At 50.9% G+C, this 15,731-nt stretch overlaps 8 protein-coding genes across 8 annotated transcripts; 6 read left to right on the top strand and 2 right to left on the bottom strand.

Annotated features, from left to right (window-relative positions):
* Positions 1 to 118: 118 nt before the first annotated feature.
* Positions 119 to 2,217, top strand: N7489_006806 (putative PHD finger domain protein; the record flags this gene model as incomplete). The annotated part of the gene is made up of 2 exons (XM_056712556.1): positions 119 to 2,008; positions 2,068 to 2,217. The coding sequence occupies 2 exons, from the start codon at positions 119 to 121 to the stop codon at positions 2,215 to 2,217; spliced, it is 2,040 nt and encodes a 679-aa protein (XP_056566271.1).
* A 729-nt stretch (positions 2,218 to 2,946) lies between these two features.
* N7489_006805 (uncharacterized protein) lies at positions 2,947 to 3,912 on the bottom strand (the record flags this gene model as incomplete). The annotated part of the gene is made up of 1 exon (XM_056712555.1): positions 2,947 to 3,912. One exon carries the CDS (start codon positions 3,910 to 3,912, stop codon positions 2,947 to 2,949), a length of 966 nt encoding a protein of 321 aa, XP_056566270.1.
* A 289-nt stretch (positions 3,913 to 4,201) lies between these two features.
* N7489_006804 (Gfo/Idh/MocA family protein) lies at positions 4,202 to 5,677 on the bottom strand (the record flags this gene model as incomplete). Its single annotated transcript, XM_056712554.1, has 5 exons — positions 4,202 to 4,466; positions 4,536 to 4,626; positions 4,689 to 5,387; positions 5,441 to 5,603; positions 5,654 to 5,677. The coding sequence occupies 5 exons, from the start codon at positions 5,675 to 5,677 to the stop codon at positions 4,202 to 4,204; spliced, it is 1,242 nt and encodes a 413-aa protein (XP_056566269.1).
* A 590-nt stretch (positions 5,678 to 6,267) lies between these two features.
* On the top strand, positions 6,268 to 7,275 carry N7489_006803 (dihydrodipicolinate synthase family protein; the record flags this gene model as incomplete). Its single annotated transcript, XM_056712553.1, has 1 exon — positions 6,268 to 7,275. One exon carries the CDS (start codon positions 6,268 to 6,270, stop codon positions 7,273 to 7,275), a length of 1,008 nt encoding a protein of 335 aa, XP_056566268.1.
* A 479-nt stretch (positions 7,276 to 7,754) lies between these two features.
* N7489_006802 (histidine phosphatase family protein) lies at positions 7,755 to 8,393 on the top strand (the record flags this gene model as incomplete). Its single annotated transcript, XM_056712552.1, has 1 exon — positions 7,755 to 8,393. The coding sequence occupies one exon, from the start codon at positions 7,755 to 7,757 to the stop codon at positions 8,391 to 8,393; it is 639 nt and encodes a 212-aa protein (XP_056566267.1).
* A 414-nt stretch (positions 8,394 to 8,807) lies between these two features.
* N7489_006801 (uncharacterized protein) lies at positions 8,808 to 10,061 on the top strand (the record flags this gene model as incomplete). Its single annotated transcript, XM_056712551.1, has 3 exons — positions 8,808 to 9,568; positions 9,637 to 9,895; positions 9,981 to 10,061. 3 exons carry the CDS (start codon positions 8,808 to 8,810, stop codon positions 10,059 to 10,061), a joined length of 1,101 nt encoding a protein of 366 aa, XP_056566266.1.
* A 1,115-nt stretch (positions 10,062 to 11,176) lies between these two features.
* On the top strand, positions 11,177 to 12,486 carry N7489_006800 (NAD(P)-dependent alcohol dehydrogenase; the record flags this gene model as incomplete). Its single annotated transcript, XM_056712550.1, has 5 exons — positions 11,177 to 11,251; positions 11,315 to 11,342; positions 11,396 to 11,455; positions 11,512 to 11,553; positions 11,609 to 12,486. 5 exons carry the CDS (start codon positions 11,177 to 11,179, stop codon positions 12,484 to 12,486), a joined length of 1,083 nt encoding a protein of 360 aa, XP_056566265.1.
* Positions 12,487 to 13,428: 942 nt separating this feature from the next.
* N7489_006799 (F-box/WD repeat-containing protein) lies at positions 13,429 to 15,646 on the top strand (the record flags this gene model as incomplete). Its single annotated transcript, XM_056712549.1, has 3 exons — positions 13,429 to 14,212; positions 14,272 to 14,614; positions 14,665 to 15,646. 3 exons carry the CDS (start codon positions 13,429 to 13,431, stop codon positions 15,644 to 15,646), a joined length of 2,109 nt encoding a protein of 702 aa, XP_056566264.1.
* Positions 15,647 to 15,731: the final 85 nt, after the last annotated feature.

The raw sequence follows: 15,731 nt of genomic DNA, 5'->3' as shown, positions 1-15,731 counted from the left end.
ATGTCCTCATTCATCATCGCAGGATTGCACTGAATTTGGATATCTCAACACCGGTTGCAATTTCAAGGCGCAAGGCCACTGCACAACCTATCAACATCCACCTCTATCGTGCTAGAACATGCCCATGACCGACGACACAGACGACAGCGGAGGGGTTATCCTGGATGGCCCCTTTGATCCTGACGCGCAGGCTACGGTCACAGACTTTATTGACTATACCGAATATCTTCCCGCAGACTTGATCCGCTCCTTAACCCTCATCCGCGGCCTCGATGACCGATACCTCGACTCGGCGCAAGCGGTGCACCAGCTCACTCAAGTCTACGGCCAGCTCCCAGATCTCCCTTCAGATAAGCGACCGGGCGCAATTGCACTGCGCAAAGACATATCTTCCCAGGTTGATCGTGCGATCAATGCGCGTGAATCGGCATATGCAGAGGCCTGTCGCCTCTACGATGTCGTAGATCGCCACTTCGACCGATTAGGCTGCATTCGCCAGAAACTCGAAGCATTGCCAAAACCTGCCTCAGAGGAACCATCGCCCCCGCCTGAACCTACACGAAAGCGTGCGCGCGGAGGCAACAAGACCAACAAGGATGCCACGACGCGTATCACCCTTCGGTTGGATAACAATCGCAATCGGAGAGATAAAAATAGGAGGCGTGTGCTAGGTGCTGATGGGACGTTTGATCCAGATTCTCCGCTTGCCAGTACTGAGCAATCGGACTTGGAGAGCGATCCCATTAAATCTGCCCCCAAGCCTGCTCGGCCCCCAAAGAAGGAGAAAGCGCGTCGCCTGAGCTTGGGTAATGGACAATCGACAGCCCAGGCCCTTGCGCAGTTGAAACCACCGCCAGCTGATGCGAAATTGGGGAGCGATGACCTGCCATGGCTGCGGTTGACGGAATGGGAGATGACCAGGCTGCGGAAGAAGATGAAAAAGAATGCTGTGTGGCAGCCGAGTGAGGTAATGATTCACCGTGAGCTAGCCCTGGCAAACCGCGGTTGGGAAGCATATCGTACAGCCAAGGCCCTGGCAGAAGAGACGGGTGCGGAGTTCATTGACTGTGACAATATTGAAGAAACTCGGCGTGGGGAAGCTGCCAAAGATCTGGAGGAGACGAAACTGAGCAATCGCGGAATGAAACTAAACGAAGCAAAGAAGTTGAAACGCGAACAGTTGGCCCGTGAACAAGCATTGATGGAAGGCGAAGGTGGTGTCTTGCTCAGGCCTTTGCCAAGCCCCGCCCAAGCACCCCCAGTCGCGAATCGATCATCACGGAAGAGGAAACGGGAAGAGGCTAACGCCGAAGCAACAGAACTTGTTGCTCCCGAGCCTGAAATGCCAGTTGCTGCGCCGGTCGCAGCGCCCGCCCCTGTCCCTGTGGGCCCTTCCAGGGCTGGTCCGTCACGGCGCAGATCAAGCAGAGGAGCCGTTCCAGCCACCGAGACCAACAACGACCTCATCCTCCCGATCAAGACCCACATGTCCCCCGCAGTTGAAGCAAAGCTTTCCCCTCCTCTCCCCAGCCCCACTGGCTCCGGATCTAATCGATCCCTTGTCCAACATGTCACTACACCCACACCGCCCGTCACCCGGCCCTCGTCGCGGCGCTCTGCAGCCGCTGCTTCAATTGAAGGAGGGGCCCTTAGTAGCATTCCGACCGCAATAGCAGCAAGTGGACGCGACCGCCGTATCAAGAGCACAACACCCGCGCACAAAACACCCATCCGCGAATCGTCACATGCGCCAAGTGTTCCCGGCCCGACCCGCCGGCGCAAGCGTCCGGCACCAGGACCCATTTCCACCGGTCAAGATGGCGGCGCAGCAGTAAGCTATGGGCGCCGCAAAGCCAAGCCAGGAAAGAAGCGTCTCAGCATCCGCGACTCTCAGGATGTCCGTGTAGACGAAGACGGCGTCCTCGAGCAGATCGACGCCAACGAGCCCCGATACTGTCTCTGTGGAGATGTTAGTTTTGGGACAATGATCTGCTGCGAGAACCAGGATGTAAGTTTTCCCTATTATGACACGTTCCAGCAAAATGCTAATGACCTAATTCGACGCAGTGTGACCGTGAATGGTTCCATCTCGACTGTGTGGGCTTGACCGAAGTCCCCTCTCGTACGGCAAAGTGGTACTGTCCCCAGTGTCGCGTCAAGCTGCACAAGGGTGAAGATGGAATCATCAAGGGGGATCGCGACGTTAATTGGATTTGAATGATATTTCTTGCATGATACCACGAGATGCGTTTGCTGCTACCTTTCTTTCCCTATTCGTGTACGGAGTACTACCACATGGCTTCCAGCCTTTTCTTTCTGTCTACCAAATAATCATATGTTTACCAAGCTTGGCAGCATCATTGCGAGATCTATGAGGCCACCTCTTCCGACCTTGGTACGCTCCTAGGGAGAATCCGAGTGGGAGAATACCACCGAGGCGCAGATCTTGCTTGAACAAATCAAGGCACAAGAGACGTACTATAACTGCCTTAGGCTGCTTGTCTGAAACTCGCTGGACAGTTCTTGCCCAAAGCGGCAGAAATAAACTACGAATTATTTCGTCACGTGGACCGGCAAGATATTACGAAGACAATATATGACGAAAAGAATACCGTCATGCGTCCCCAGTTTGGAGTTCTTCTCGACAGGGACTGTGGTATATGCGAGGACAAAAGCAGCTGAATATGACTTTATGTGATGATTCGACGTATGCCGTGGTGGATGCGCTGGGTCAGAATCTCTTTGTTGAGGCGACTAATTCAACGCTGTCACAATACATTCTGGTCGACTTGGAGATTCGACCTTCAAAAGTCCTACAGGAGCATCGACGCCGGCTATGTGTGGACTTCCCTGGGCTCAACGCTGAAGCGCCCAAAGGAGGCAACGAAAGATACATAATACATGGCAATTTCGTGTCTGCTTCTGACGTGAAAAAGAAATACAAACCTAACCCTTTTGTCTGTAAGGGTTATGAGGTGACACCGCTTCACTCCGCTCCTCTGAAGTCTCTTCCATAGTAGATAGTTCATTATACCCCTTATCCAGCCGTGATGACTTCGAATGTCGACTGGTATCCGGCAACTCTTGATATCTATCAGATCCAGACTGTGGATGATAAAAATCCGCCGGCAGTTCCACAGCAAAGCTTTTACTGTGCTCATGCCCATACTGCGACGGCAAGGCATACCCAGAAGCCATCGATCCCATCTGCACCGAATCCGTCGGCGATCTCGGTCCCCGAGACGACGACGACCTCGACATTTGATCCGACTGCCTCCGCGACGAATACGACAGCTCCCTCATGATCCTGCTAGATCGATCGGCCGGATTATAGGTCGTCAATTTACCATCCTCCATCATAGCCTGCAAAACACCGGCATCAAGAAGCTCAGCTTTCTTAATCAGCCGATCTACCAACACCTTCGAAGCAGCCTTCAACTGACTCTTGACGAAAGAAATTAGCGTGCGGTTGCATTCGATCTCGATATCCTCGCGCAGATAGAGTCCCGTTTGCGGGACGCCGTCTCCGCACCTGTCTGCCGGCTCGGGTGGTTCGCCGTACTGGTTGCCTGCAATGCGCCATTTGCTTCGGAGGTCGATTCCCATCGGCGCGTACATGTGTGTTTCTAGCCCCCATGCGACGTTGTGGAAACAGCCTTTGAAGCTGATCTTGCCCGACCCCATCTTGCCCAGGCCTGGCACGTATTGCACCCGTTCGGTGATCTCGTACCATGTTGAGTAGTACTCGTCGGCGATGGCATCCCGTGGGGCTCTGATCGGTTGATGTGAGAGGACAAGTGGGTTTAGCGTGATTATTTCGCTATGGCTGTGGAGGATGTCGAGGGCTAGTTGGCGGGGCACGGATGAGGGGATGGGTGTGATATTGGTATACACATCTTTTCGGCGCATCATTTTGAATGACTTAGTTTTATGAATATAGACAGCTGCAGAGGAAGAAGATAAGTCCAAAAGTACAAGGCTGAATTGAAGTTGCACTCGTATTTCATCTGCTTACTATTTTAACGTTGCGGCCTTGCCAAGTATCAGGATGACAGGGCTAGGCCTTGCACATGACAGCCCTGGAGTATCGTAGATGGCTTTGGGGATAATTAATCAAATTTATATACGATGACGATGACCATTTGAAAACAATACACTTCTCATTGGTATAACATAAATCCATTTACATCGTATTTACAATCTACTTCAGCTCCCACTTGTCGCCCTCAGAGACGATATCCACAGCTCGTCTCTCATCGAGCGACTTACGTCCTGCATCGAGAATTGCCGTCGTGGCAATTGTATTACGCAGGGTGGGCAGCGGGCGGGCATCCAGTTGGTCGAGGGTCACACGGCCCTCGTTCACAGCTGTGACGGCATCGATGAACTTCTCAAAGCTGATGTAGCCGTATCCAGTCTGCCCACTGAAATTTCCTTCTTCATCGGGAGCGTAGCGCATATAGAATCTAGCGTAATGGAGTCAGCATGGAACATGGAACCATAGTACAACATTATTCCGGGAACGGGACTCTTACGGGTTGAAATGAATTAGGCCCTGGTCGTCTCCGGTCACTTCATAACCACGCTTGGCCTGGTTAACGCGGATTTCGCCGTTGGCGGCCATATCTGTCCATATGTGTTAGAAGAGGTCTGTTTAAAAACTACTTCCGGAGAATGGAATAACATACAGTGGAAATATTGGTTGGAGTGAACACCCGCGTTTTGAGGTGCCGTCCAGCTAGCAGTGTAAACACCAGTAGCAATCTTCGCCGGGTTATCACGGCGGCGCCACTCCACAAGGAGGGTGATGGTGTCCTCAGTCTCGGGGACACATCCAAGCTCGGCAGCGGTACCCTGAGATGCAGTCGCTGTGACCCGCACAGGCTTGTATTCTGGGACCATGCTCTCGCAGATATCGATGTGGTGAGAGTTGAGGTAGTAAGAGATATCAGAATCACGACCAGCCCACGCCTTGAACGTCTCGAGCTGGCTCTTAGGCTGACTCATGTAACTGTAGAAGTAGTTGAAGTCACCGAGGGTCTTCGCCTTAGCCCGCGCATCAGAGTATGCCGGGTCAAAACGCTTGTGGTGCTCGATGAAGACGAAGACGCCGTGCTTGCGTGCGGCCTCAACTAGAGCTAGGTGGTGTTCTAGCCGCTGGGTTGCTGGCTTGGTGATGAGCACGTGGATACCGCGCTCAATCGCGTACAGTGCAATGGGATAGTGGGTAGAGTCGGGGGTGAAGATGGTGATGGCGGATCCTTTGGGGAGGGCATCAATGGCCGCGGTGTACGCGTCAGGGTCGGTCTGGTCGTCTGCGGGGAACGAGGTGAACGAGGTATCGAGGTTGTTGTAGACTTGAGAGATGTTACGGTGCAAGTGGTCACCTAATCTCGTGGTTAGTTTCTTGTTTGCTTGCTTGCTCTTTCGCTCAACTTACGAATGCCGGGGAACTTCTTGCCAGACACGCCCACCATGCTCAGGTCGCCAACCTTGCCCCGCCGGCGCAGGTCAAAAAGACTGAGTCCTACCACGCCGACCTTCTTGTCTGAGCCAGATGCACCACCGCCGACGAAGCCGGTGGTGTATTCACCAGTACCAACCTGCGAGTTTCGTTAGCTTGGGATCTACTGCGGGGAATAATTGTCCATACCATCAAAACGCTAGGAGGAGCCATGATGTCTGTTGATACCGAGATTGTGATTTGAAATCCGGGGAATTTCTGGGGGGAAAAGGAAATTTAAGACAATTCACAGAGACCGGGGTGTCGAATCGCTGGATATAATTCTTCCGGCGTTTGAAATGCCAACTCAATAGCCGTATCTTATCGGCCATGGGGTTGTTGACGCCGTCTGTCTTCTTTTTCATCAACATTATTCTTCTTTTGAACAATGAAATTCATGAGTATGCACTATTGCGCTTGCCGCTCACGATCTCAATTACCAATTTACCACATGCCAGAGTCATGTATGGCCTCATTCAACGCCATCGACGGCTGAAATGCGCGTTTACCCGCGTTTTTTACCCCTCATGTCCCCCACATTCTCTGCGGGCAAGCTGATTGGTGGAATGCAATTCTCCGCCATACAAAGTGCCTCGGAGCATTTGCCGACGTGGGGGAAGAGATGACCCGAAGACACCTTCATAAGAATGCCAAAATGCCAAGTGCCAACGATGTTTTAATTACTATATACCCCTCAAAATTCCAAGTAAGTCATTATTTTGTCAAACATCAGTGAACATCATACTCATACATACTCCAGAATCATGTCTCTCACACCACTCCGCCCCGGCGTTTATGCGCCGACCATGACCTTCTTCGATGCCCAGACCGAGGAGCTCGATATCGCCTCTATTCGCCGGCACGCTGTGCGTCTAGCTAAGGCCGGCCTTGTTGGCCTGGTTACCATGGGCTCAAACGGTGAGGCTGTACATCTCAGCCGTGAAGAGCGCATGACCGTTACTCGGGAGACCCGGTCTGCCCTCGATGAAGCTGGCTTCTCGAACGTGCCCGTCATCGCTGGCGCCAGTGAGAACAGCATCCGCGGAACCATCGACCTGTGCAAGGAGGTTGCGGCCTCTGGGGGCGAGTACGCTCTGATCGTTCCCCCTAGCTACTACCGCGCCGCAGTCGGCAATGATGAGACCCTATACGAATACTTCACAGCCGTTGCCGACGGCTCCCCTGTTCCTCTTATCCTGTACAACTACCCAGGTGCCGTCGCCGGCATCGATATGGACTCCGATCTCATCATCCGTATTTCTGAGCACCCTAACATCGTCGGCACAAAGTTCACTTGCGCCAATACCGGCAAGCTGACTCGTGTCGCTACCGCTCTCGGTGCCATCACCCCCTCCTCACCCTTGGCTCCAGCTGAGCGTACCCCAACTGTCTCCAAGCCCAACGCTAAGCACCCATACGTTGCCTTTGGCGGTATTGCCGATTTCAGTCTGCAGACACTCGTTTCTGGCGGTTCTGCCATTCTTGCCGGTGGTGCGAACGTTCTTCCCCGCCTGTGTGTCCGCATCTTCACTCTCTGGTCTGAGGGCCGCCTTACAGAGGCCATGGAGGCCCAGCAGCAACTCAGTGCTGCCGATTGGGTTCTCACAAAGGCTGCCATTCCGGGCACCAAGGGTGCTATCCAGTCATACTACGGTTACGGAGGGTTCCCTCGCCGACCTCTTAGCCGTCTTACTGATGCCCAGTACCAGACCATTGCTGATAAGATCAAGCCTGCTATGGATGTTGAATTGGCCTTGCCCGATGTGGCATAATGGCTTGGAAATATGGCAAGGAGCTACATTTAAAGTCTAGTAATATAATTCCATGCATATATTAAGTTCCATGAGCTCGCCTTTTGTCGTAATTTTGCATTGTTGATGTCTTACTCGCCAGCACGTAGCAGCTTTAACCCTTAGACCAATGTCACTACTTTCTAATGCCATAGGAGTGGCAACAAATGATGGGTTTCTATCCTAACTACAGAGTACATATGTAGCTACTACTCCGTATAAGTGCCAGGCTTCTAGACTATCGAAGTTTATAATCAAGTGGGGCTTGAGATAGACTTCACGTCTACACCGGCAGTTACTAAGGTTTCTAGCCTAGAACATCGAGATACGCTTATACTTTTCATGCGTATTCAACGAGAAAGGATCACGCAATATACTCTAAAATTGTTCCATCGATTTGCTATAACTATTATAAAGGGAGGATTTGCAACAGATAGCTACTCATTCCAAGTTCTCTAACTATGACTTCGGTAGTCCATCTTGTCCGCCACGCGGAATCTACCCACAATGTTTCCAAAGACGTGTCTCAACTTGACCCCGGTCTAACATCTCTTGGATCTGAACAAGCCACACGGCTCACCCAAACGTTTCCTCATGCTCCACAGGTAGGCGTGATCCTCACGTCCCCACTGCGACGCACCATCCAGACCACGCTCGCTGCTTTCTCCCACATCCTCGATAAACGCTATTTCGACCAAGTCTCAGAACATGGTATCGAAAACGGTGCGACCCTCATATTGGATCCAGATTTGCAGGAACGGAGTGCGCTTCCCTGCGACACTGGATCCACATCTCCGGCCCTAGAGAAGGCTTTTCCGGGACTAGGCGTCAAAGATTTAGCGGAAGGTTGGCAAGCGAAGGAGGGTATTTATGCCCCTGAAGAGGAGGCAGTGAAGGAGCGGGCGAAGAGAGTGAGGTCTCGCGTCTCAGAACTCTCCGATCAATTGAAGGATGAGGAAAGGAACCATATCGTGATTGTAACGCATGGTGTTTTCATGAAGTTCTTATCTGGAGACTCAGATATCGACCTACCAAAGGCGGGCTGGAGGAGCTACACGCTTGAGAAACATAGCTCTGGCATTGTTCTGCGTGAAAAATAGAAATGGGCTGGGAAGTCTAGAGCCATCGCTCCTTCCCAGCTGCAATTGCTTTTGGCCAGAGCCTCCTTGTTTCTAATTCAGGTCTCTCTGTCTTCAAAGTTCTTTAAAGCCTTCCAAAATTGGAAGGACTAATTTCCTAAATTGGCATAGTTCGAGAAAATGTACTTTCCTAATTCCACGGCGGAGGACGTCCATTGGCGCACCTCCCGGGTATTCAAGGAACCGGGCTCGTGGTTAGGGCTTAGTCTAAATCAACAAAGTCCTGTCTACCTTCACCTAGAATTTGTTCTTCTCAAATATAGTACATATACAATATACTTATTATTATTGGCCACAGGATATTCAAACTCCTCATGTGCGATACTGCCATATATACTGATTGCTCAACTTCTCTGCCTCGGGCAATCCACCAAAATGGACGATACCCCCGTAAATATAATCCCCCAAGCTTGGTGCTTTATATGGAGATGCGAGAGACTGGAACAAATCCTTATCTCTATGAAAGAAATAACAACCTCCTTCATCCCACAGCAGCGTCTACATGTCCTGCGGATTGACCTCAATCATCTGGACATTGCGACAGGTATAACTTCGCCTTCCGTTACGCGATATTTCATGCCCCGGACAAACACACCTAGGATAGAGAAGATACGTGAAGATCCAAGCTGGGATTGGTTTCTATCCCAAAGAGGCAGCTTCGGCAAAGGAACTTACCGTGCAAACCATCTACTTCGACGTGTGTTCATGGACTACCAGGACTCGAGTATTCCGGAATTTTGGCCCCGCGAGCTGCATGAAGCGGAAAGCGAGGAAAAAGAGAATAATCAAGATTCTACTGCACAGGAGTCGTCGGGTCAGCTCGATAACACTGGCGGCGACAGGGAGAACAATGAAGATGACAAAACGCACGATAAAGAAGTCAATAAGGGTGAGGAAATAAACAGTGACAAGGCCAAAGAAGGGGAAATCATCGGTCCCAAAAAAACAGATGAGAGTGATGAAGATGGCGACAAGATCGAAGAGAGCGGTGGCGATAATTGCAACCCAAGCGATGAAAGTCAGAACAAAAATGAGAAACGCGACAAGGAAGCCGACGTTGACCATGAGATGGTGATTTCGAAAGCTTTGGACCGGGATATCCGCAATTACCGGACAAATGACTGGTCAGTCTACTGGTAAGTGGCATATTGCTATTCTTAGGGAGTGTGGAATCTCTATTATTTAGGCTGACCTTTTTACCTAGGCACCAAAGACTATACGATCTCGATCTACCGGACAATGTACACGGAATCAGTATCGCCAGGTCAATGGAGCTGAACCACCCGCACAAATGCCATGCATGGGCTCTGGTAGATGTGATCTTATGTGGTCACGAACGCCCATCGACTGCTGAGCTCACAGCCTTAGCTAGCTGGGGGTTGAGAGGCATGTTTCGTCAATTGGAATCGCTCGCCAACGGAATTAAGCCAGAGGACGTCCATAAGCTCAGTGAGGTTTTCCCGGTACGTTCGGTTCACTACTAACTCCATTCCTTGTGCAAAGAATGTCTTACTGATATCTTGTGAGTTTTATAGACCATGATAATAGTGTTCGATCAAAGATGCTGTGCTCGTGTGCTATACGGCTACTTTGATGGTAGACTTCAAGTTCAATTTACCCCGGTCTTGAACTTTAAAGAATTTACCGAGGTCAGATCATCAACCTTGGATGGTTATATGGGAAAAATTGACAAGAGAAAATATTATGATATGATGCACTCACTGCTTCGTTGGGCATGGCCTCTTGGTCATCATCTCACCACCCTGGCTGTCGCTCAGCCCTAACCTTGGAAGACCACTGGCTATATAGAGAACCTTCATTTAGCTTCGCGATTCTGCATAGCTTTAAGTGGCTCAGTTATATTGCTAAGTTTTTAACGTCTCTAGGGAGCATTTGGGCTTGATTTGTGGGGCAATTTCTCTGTCTACTTGGACCTTACTAAGGCTTTTGTGAGGGACGTACCCCCTACAGAATTGTATGTTTTCCAGATGGAGAATTCCATGGTGGTTCCTAGACTTGTAGATTTACTTCTTCCCTTTGACAAATCTATCGGTAATAGTAAATATGATGTGTATTCGCTTTTTGATTCGGAGTACAGCATCTACCACACCCATGTAATGCCCAAGCCCTAAACTCGAGCCCTATAACATCCCACTTCTTATCGCCGATAAGGTGATACCGGGATACAATGCTTCTCGCAAGCTCATAGGTGGAAAAATAGTTGAATCGGAGTTGATACGAGGACCCGTCCACTGGACGGCCTCGGGACCTCGCGCTATCAGCTAACGCATGCGTGTTATTAAAGTCCTACCCCACAGCCAAACAACTACCCCACGTTGCCCGGACCATTTCATTCTTTTCAGCGTATTTGCTTCGCCTCCCGGGTGATATCCAACCCCCATTCCTGCGCTCTGATTCATCCGATTCCTCTTGGTTATCAGTTTATCCGGTGGAGCGGGTCCGGGACAATGTCCGACTGGAGGGATCCAGCCGTATACGGCAGCAGTACGGAGTACCACGATGAATTTGGAGACTATATCCCGCGTAGGAAGAATGGAATATTTCGCGATCCCCGCTCAAGGGTCTGAGATTTCGTGGCGCTGATATACAGCCCCTGCACCCACTTGTCTCCTAGTTTCTACTTTTCTTTTCGTATTTTGGTCCTCTCGTGTACACTGCCCTTTCTGTATCCCAAAACATAGTCATTGACAAAGACTTCAGACCAATCATTCATTCTTATCACAATGCCTTACCCCGATGAAGCTGAGGGCTTCCAGGTCGATGGACCTAACAGCTACACTGAGTTCCACAAGCGCCATGTACGTGCTTCTTTCCTGTGCCAGTTAGGATACGCGCTTACCTAGATTGATTGTGATGAATAGTTCAAGCTGAAGCCTTTCGGCGACTATGGTGAGTTAGCCTGTCGGTGTCACTACGCTTTTCCCGAATCTGACCGAGTACAGATGTCGATGTTAAGATTGAGGCCTGTGGCATTTGCGGCAGTGATGTGCACACTATCAGCGGTATGGCGGTCCCGTTGAAGTATCAAGCAGAAACACCGGCTAATGTATTCATAAAGGAGGATGGGGTGATCAAAAGTTCCCCTTGTGCGTTGGTCACGGTACGTATTCAAAAAGAAAAAAGAAGGCTACGATCTCATGCTAATGGCTATCTAGAGATCGTCGGTCGGGCTATTCGTGTCGGACCCAAGGTCACACTGATTAAGGAAGGCGAGCGCGTTGGAGTCGGCGCGCAGTCCTACTCCTGCGGCAAGTGCAAGCAATGCCGCAACGACAACGAGACATACTGCCAGGTCGAGCCAATGGACACTTACGGCTCGAAGTGGGTCGACAGTGGTATCGTCAGCCAGGGCGGATACTCATCGCACGTGCGGACACACGAGCACTGGGTGTTCCCGATCCCGGACGCACTAGAGACCAACTCTGTTGCTCCGATGCTGTGTGCCGGACTGACGGCGTACTCGCCCTTGGTGCGCAATGGTGCTGGTCCTGGCAAGAAGGTTGGAATCGTTGGACTGGGTGGCATTGGTCACTTTGGAATCATGTTTTCCAAGGCGCTGGGCGCGGAGACATGGGCTATTTCGCGCTCTCGCGCTAAGGAGGCGGACGCTCGCAAGCTTGGTGCCGATGGCTACATTGCCACTGCTGAAGAGGGGTGGGAGAAGGATCACCTGTGCTCGTTTGATTTGATTATCAACTGCGCTAACTCTTCGGAGGGTTTCGATCTTGCGCGCTATCTGTCCATGATGGATGTTCACGGGCGCTGGATCAGTGTTGGTCTTCCTGAGGAGGAGGGACAGGTCATTAAGGCTCAGAACCTGATCTCCAATGGTGTTCTCATTGGTGCTAGTCACCTGGGTAGCCGTCGGGAGATGCTTGATATGTTGCAGCTGGCTGCGGATCGGGGTCTTAAGGGTTGGGTGGAGGAGATTGCCATCGGAGAGGAGGGTCTCAAGGAGGCCATGCTGCGCATGAAGAAGGGTGACGTTCACTATCGGTTTACTTTGACTGGATATGAGAAGATCTTTGGATGAACGGGATAGATGTTCAGTGTTAAGAATTATGTATATAGTCGGTGTCAACATACAAAACAAAGGGGTTAGAAGGCTGGGGTAGGGGCGGGTAGGGGCGGGTAGGGGTGTTCATTCATATTGAGGTTTTCTGAGGAGATCGAAATCAATTATTCCTTGAATAATAGTATAACTATGTACGGAATTGAAATAAGTAGTTATACAGAGGAATACCGAATACCCGAGTGGGCTATATGTACTAATATTAGCATCCTCACCTGTCATCATCATTGTCTCAATAAAAAACTCAGAAACCCTAATTGAATTAGCCACCAGGGTGTACCTAGGTAGACGGTACATAGATCCGCAGTAGATTTACCGCGTCGATCCAAGTCACAGTTACTCCGCACTTTCCGTCCACGGGCGTTCTCCCCCAGGATTTGCCCCCGACCTAAAATTCTGAACCATGCAGGGGCGAGTACTCCAAAAGTACTCGGTACTTGATGACCATAGTAAAGTAGTATGAAAATGTCAGTAACAGTGACTCCTCGGTAACCTCATAGTCGAACCAATCACTCCTCCCCAATTCACCGCCCGACTCAGACCCATTCGTTCTGCTTCCTGGAATTCTTCCGCCCTTTTTATCTTCTCCTTGCGCCTTGGTCTTTTCTTTTTTCTTTTGTTATTCTCTCCTCTATAATTCTTTCATTAATCTCTCTTTCCCTTTCTCTATCTTTTTCATTCTCTTGGGTCCTTGGAGTTCGCGAACGGTCGTTGATATATACACTTCTAGACTTACCTCACAGAATTCCCAAGACCAAACGTCACATCGGTCGACAAACGATAAATAGACTGGTCTCACAAAAGCCTTGTCATTCCTTGTCCCCAGCAATCGCCGTCACACATTGGCGATCAGATTCATCTAATTATTGTTTAATTTGCCCTCACACAGCAATAACCTCAGTCATGTCGCCACGAGAGACCAACGCCACCTCCACAAGGCGACGCGCCTCATTATCCTTTCGTTCGCGCCCACGGACCGTGGGTCACGCCGCCCCAATGTCAAAAGAGTTAGCCTTGGACACATGGGAGGAGCCATACTTGATGGAAATATGCCAGGATCACCACGCACCAGTCGTGGAAGAGATAGACCCGTTTCCGAACGCGGCTCCCCGGCGCCGCGGTGCCAAAAGCTTTTCGAGTTTAAGGCATCCTGTGGATGGTTTGGTCGCTCTCGGCCGACGCCTATCCGTCAGTCTTCGCAGCAAGCCTTCCAGGCAATCAATTCCTGTTACCGAGGACATCAAATTGGTTGATGACAATGAAGTCGGTTACGATCACCATATTTCACGCCATGCAAACCATAAGCGCATGGCCTCCGGTAGCTGGGATACCCGGTCAACGAAAACACATTGGCACCAGGGCTACAGCGTCAATCGGCGCCCTTCTTTGAATAGTGTGTCTGCCCTGCATAGTTTTTATGCCCCGACCGCCTCGATCCCTGTCCCCATTCCGGGCCGTGGGCAGGCACCTCCAGTTCTGCCAAATCACATGTCCGCAGGTGCAGCAGCGCGCGCTGCCGCTGCTGCACAGAATGAGCAGATGGAGGCTGCGCGGATCGCTAAGGTGGAACTAGAGAACAAGATGCTCGACCTGAAGGTTCCGCAGGACTCGGAGAGCGGTATTTGTATTGACCTGCGCGATCGATCGGATGTGTCAGACACTGATTTGCTGACCATGATGCGACTCGGTAAGGATGAAACCTCCTGTTGGGCACAGCACGCGGTTTGCTAACTTCTTTTTCTTCAGATCCCGTGGCTCTGCTTCCGGCCGAGATTACAGCACACATTTTTTCGTATCTGGACCCTGATTCGCTCATGGACGCGGAGCTTGTGTCTAGCGCCTGGTTCCGTGCGTCTTCTTCTTATGTTTGGAGACATGTGTTCCGCAATGCATATGGCCGACGGCCAGCAAGCGAGACGGCCTCCAAGTTGAAGCTGTCATCTGGTTTAGGGAAGTCAATCCCGAACCAGGACTGGAAGAAAAAGTTCCTTGTTCGGCGCGCTCTCGATCAGCGTTGGGCGGAAGGCAAAGCTGCAGCCATCTATCTTCAAGGTCACCAGGACAGCGTCTATTGCTCTCAATTTGACGAGTAAGTTAACATCGATCTGTTGATGTCGTGCACTGCTAACAAGCTTTTAGGAACAAAATCATTACTGGCTCCCGTGACCGGACGGTTCGTGTGTGGGACGCACACTATCCATGGTCATGCCAGAAGATTATTGGGCCACCCGCAGCCCGGACTTTCCGCCGTGGTCCAGTGAACAATCCAACCGCCCAGGCCACGGGGAAAGCGCCCTTTATGACTATTACCCCACCGTTGCCTACGCCGGGAGAAATGACGGAAATTACGGCACCATTGGAGGAAGAATCGATATATCATAGCGCATCAATTCTGTGCTTGCAGTTTGACGAGGAGATTATGGTCACAGGATCTTCGGACTTTACCTGTATCGTGTATGACATCAAGGACGACTACCGACCGATCCATCGTCTTTCCGGTCATCACGCCGGTGTCCTTGATGTGTGCTTTGATGACCGATACATCGTCTCATGCTCCAAGGATACCACCATCTGTGTATGGGATCGAAACACCGGTGAGCTTTTGAGGCGGCTCAATGGCCACGAAGGGCCAGTGAATGCTGTGCAGCTACGCGGTGACCTTATAGTGTCAGCCAGCGGTGACGGTGTTGCCAAGATGTGGAACGTGATTTCAGGCCAATGTGTCAAGGAGTTCACTAGCAAGGACCGTGGCCTCGCATGTGTCGAATTCAGTGAGGATGGCCGGACCATCCTCACTGGCGGCAACGACCGCATAATCTACCAATTCGATGCTAACACGGGCGAGCTCGTCAATGAGCTCCATGGACATTCGGGCCTCATCCGATCTCTGCATCTCGACAGCGCAAATAAGCGCATCATTAGCGGTAGCTATGACATGAGCATCAAGGTGTTCGACCGTGATACGGGTGAGCAGTCAATCAACTTCCCTGGCTGGACCACAAGCTGGATGTTGAGCGTGCAGTCCGATTATCGACGCATTGTTGCAACGAGCCAGGACTCCCGCGCTGTCATTATGGACTTTGGATATGGACTAGACGGGATCGACCTGTTAGAGGAGTGATCTATTTGCATTTGTTTTATATACCGTTTGCTCTTCTTATCAGCGCTGCTTCTTTCCCCCTGTGGGTGGTTTTCGTTATTCCCAA

This window comes from Penicillium chrysogenum (assembly GCF_028827035.1).
Source record: "Penicillium chrysogenum strain IBT 35668 chromosome Unknown utg000004l_segment0_segment0, whole genome shotgun sequence".
Taxonomy (NCBI): domain Eukaryota; kingdom Fungi; phylum Ascomycota; class Eurotiomycetes; order Eurotiales; family Aspergillaceae; genus Penicillium; species Penicillium chrysogenum.
Note: the sequence above shows the minus strand (reverse complement) of the source record. Positions and strands in the feature narration are given on the sequence as shown.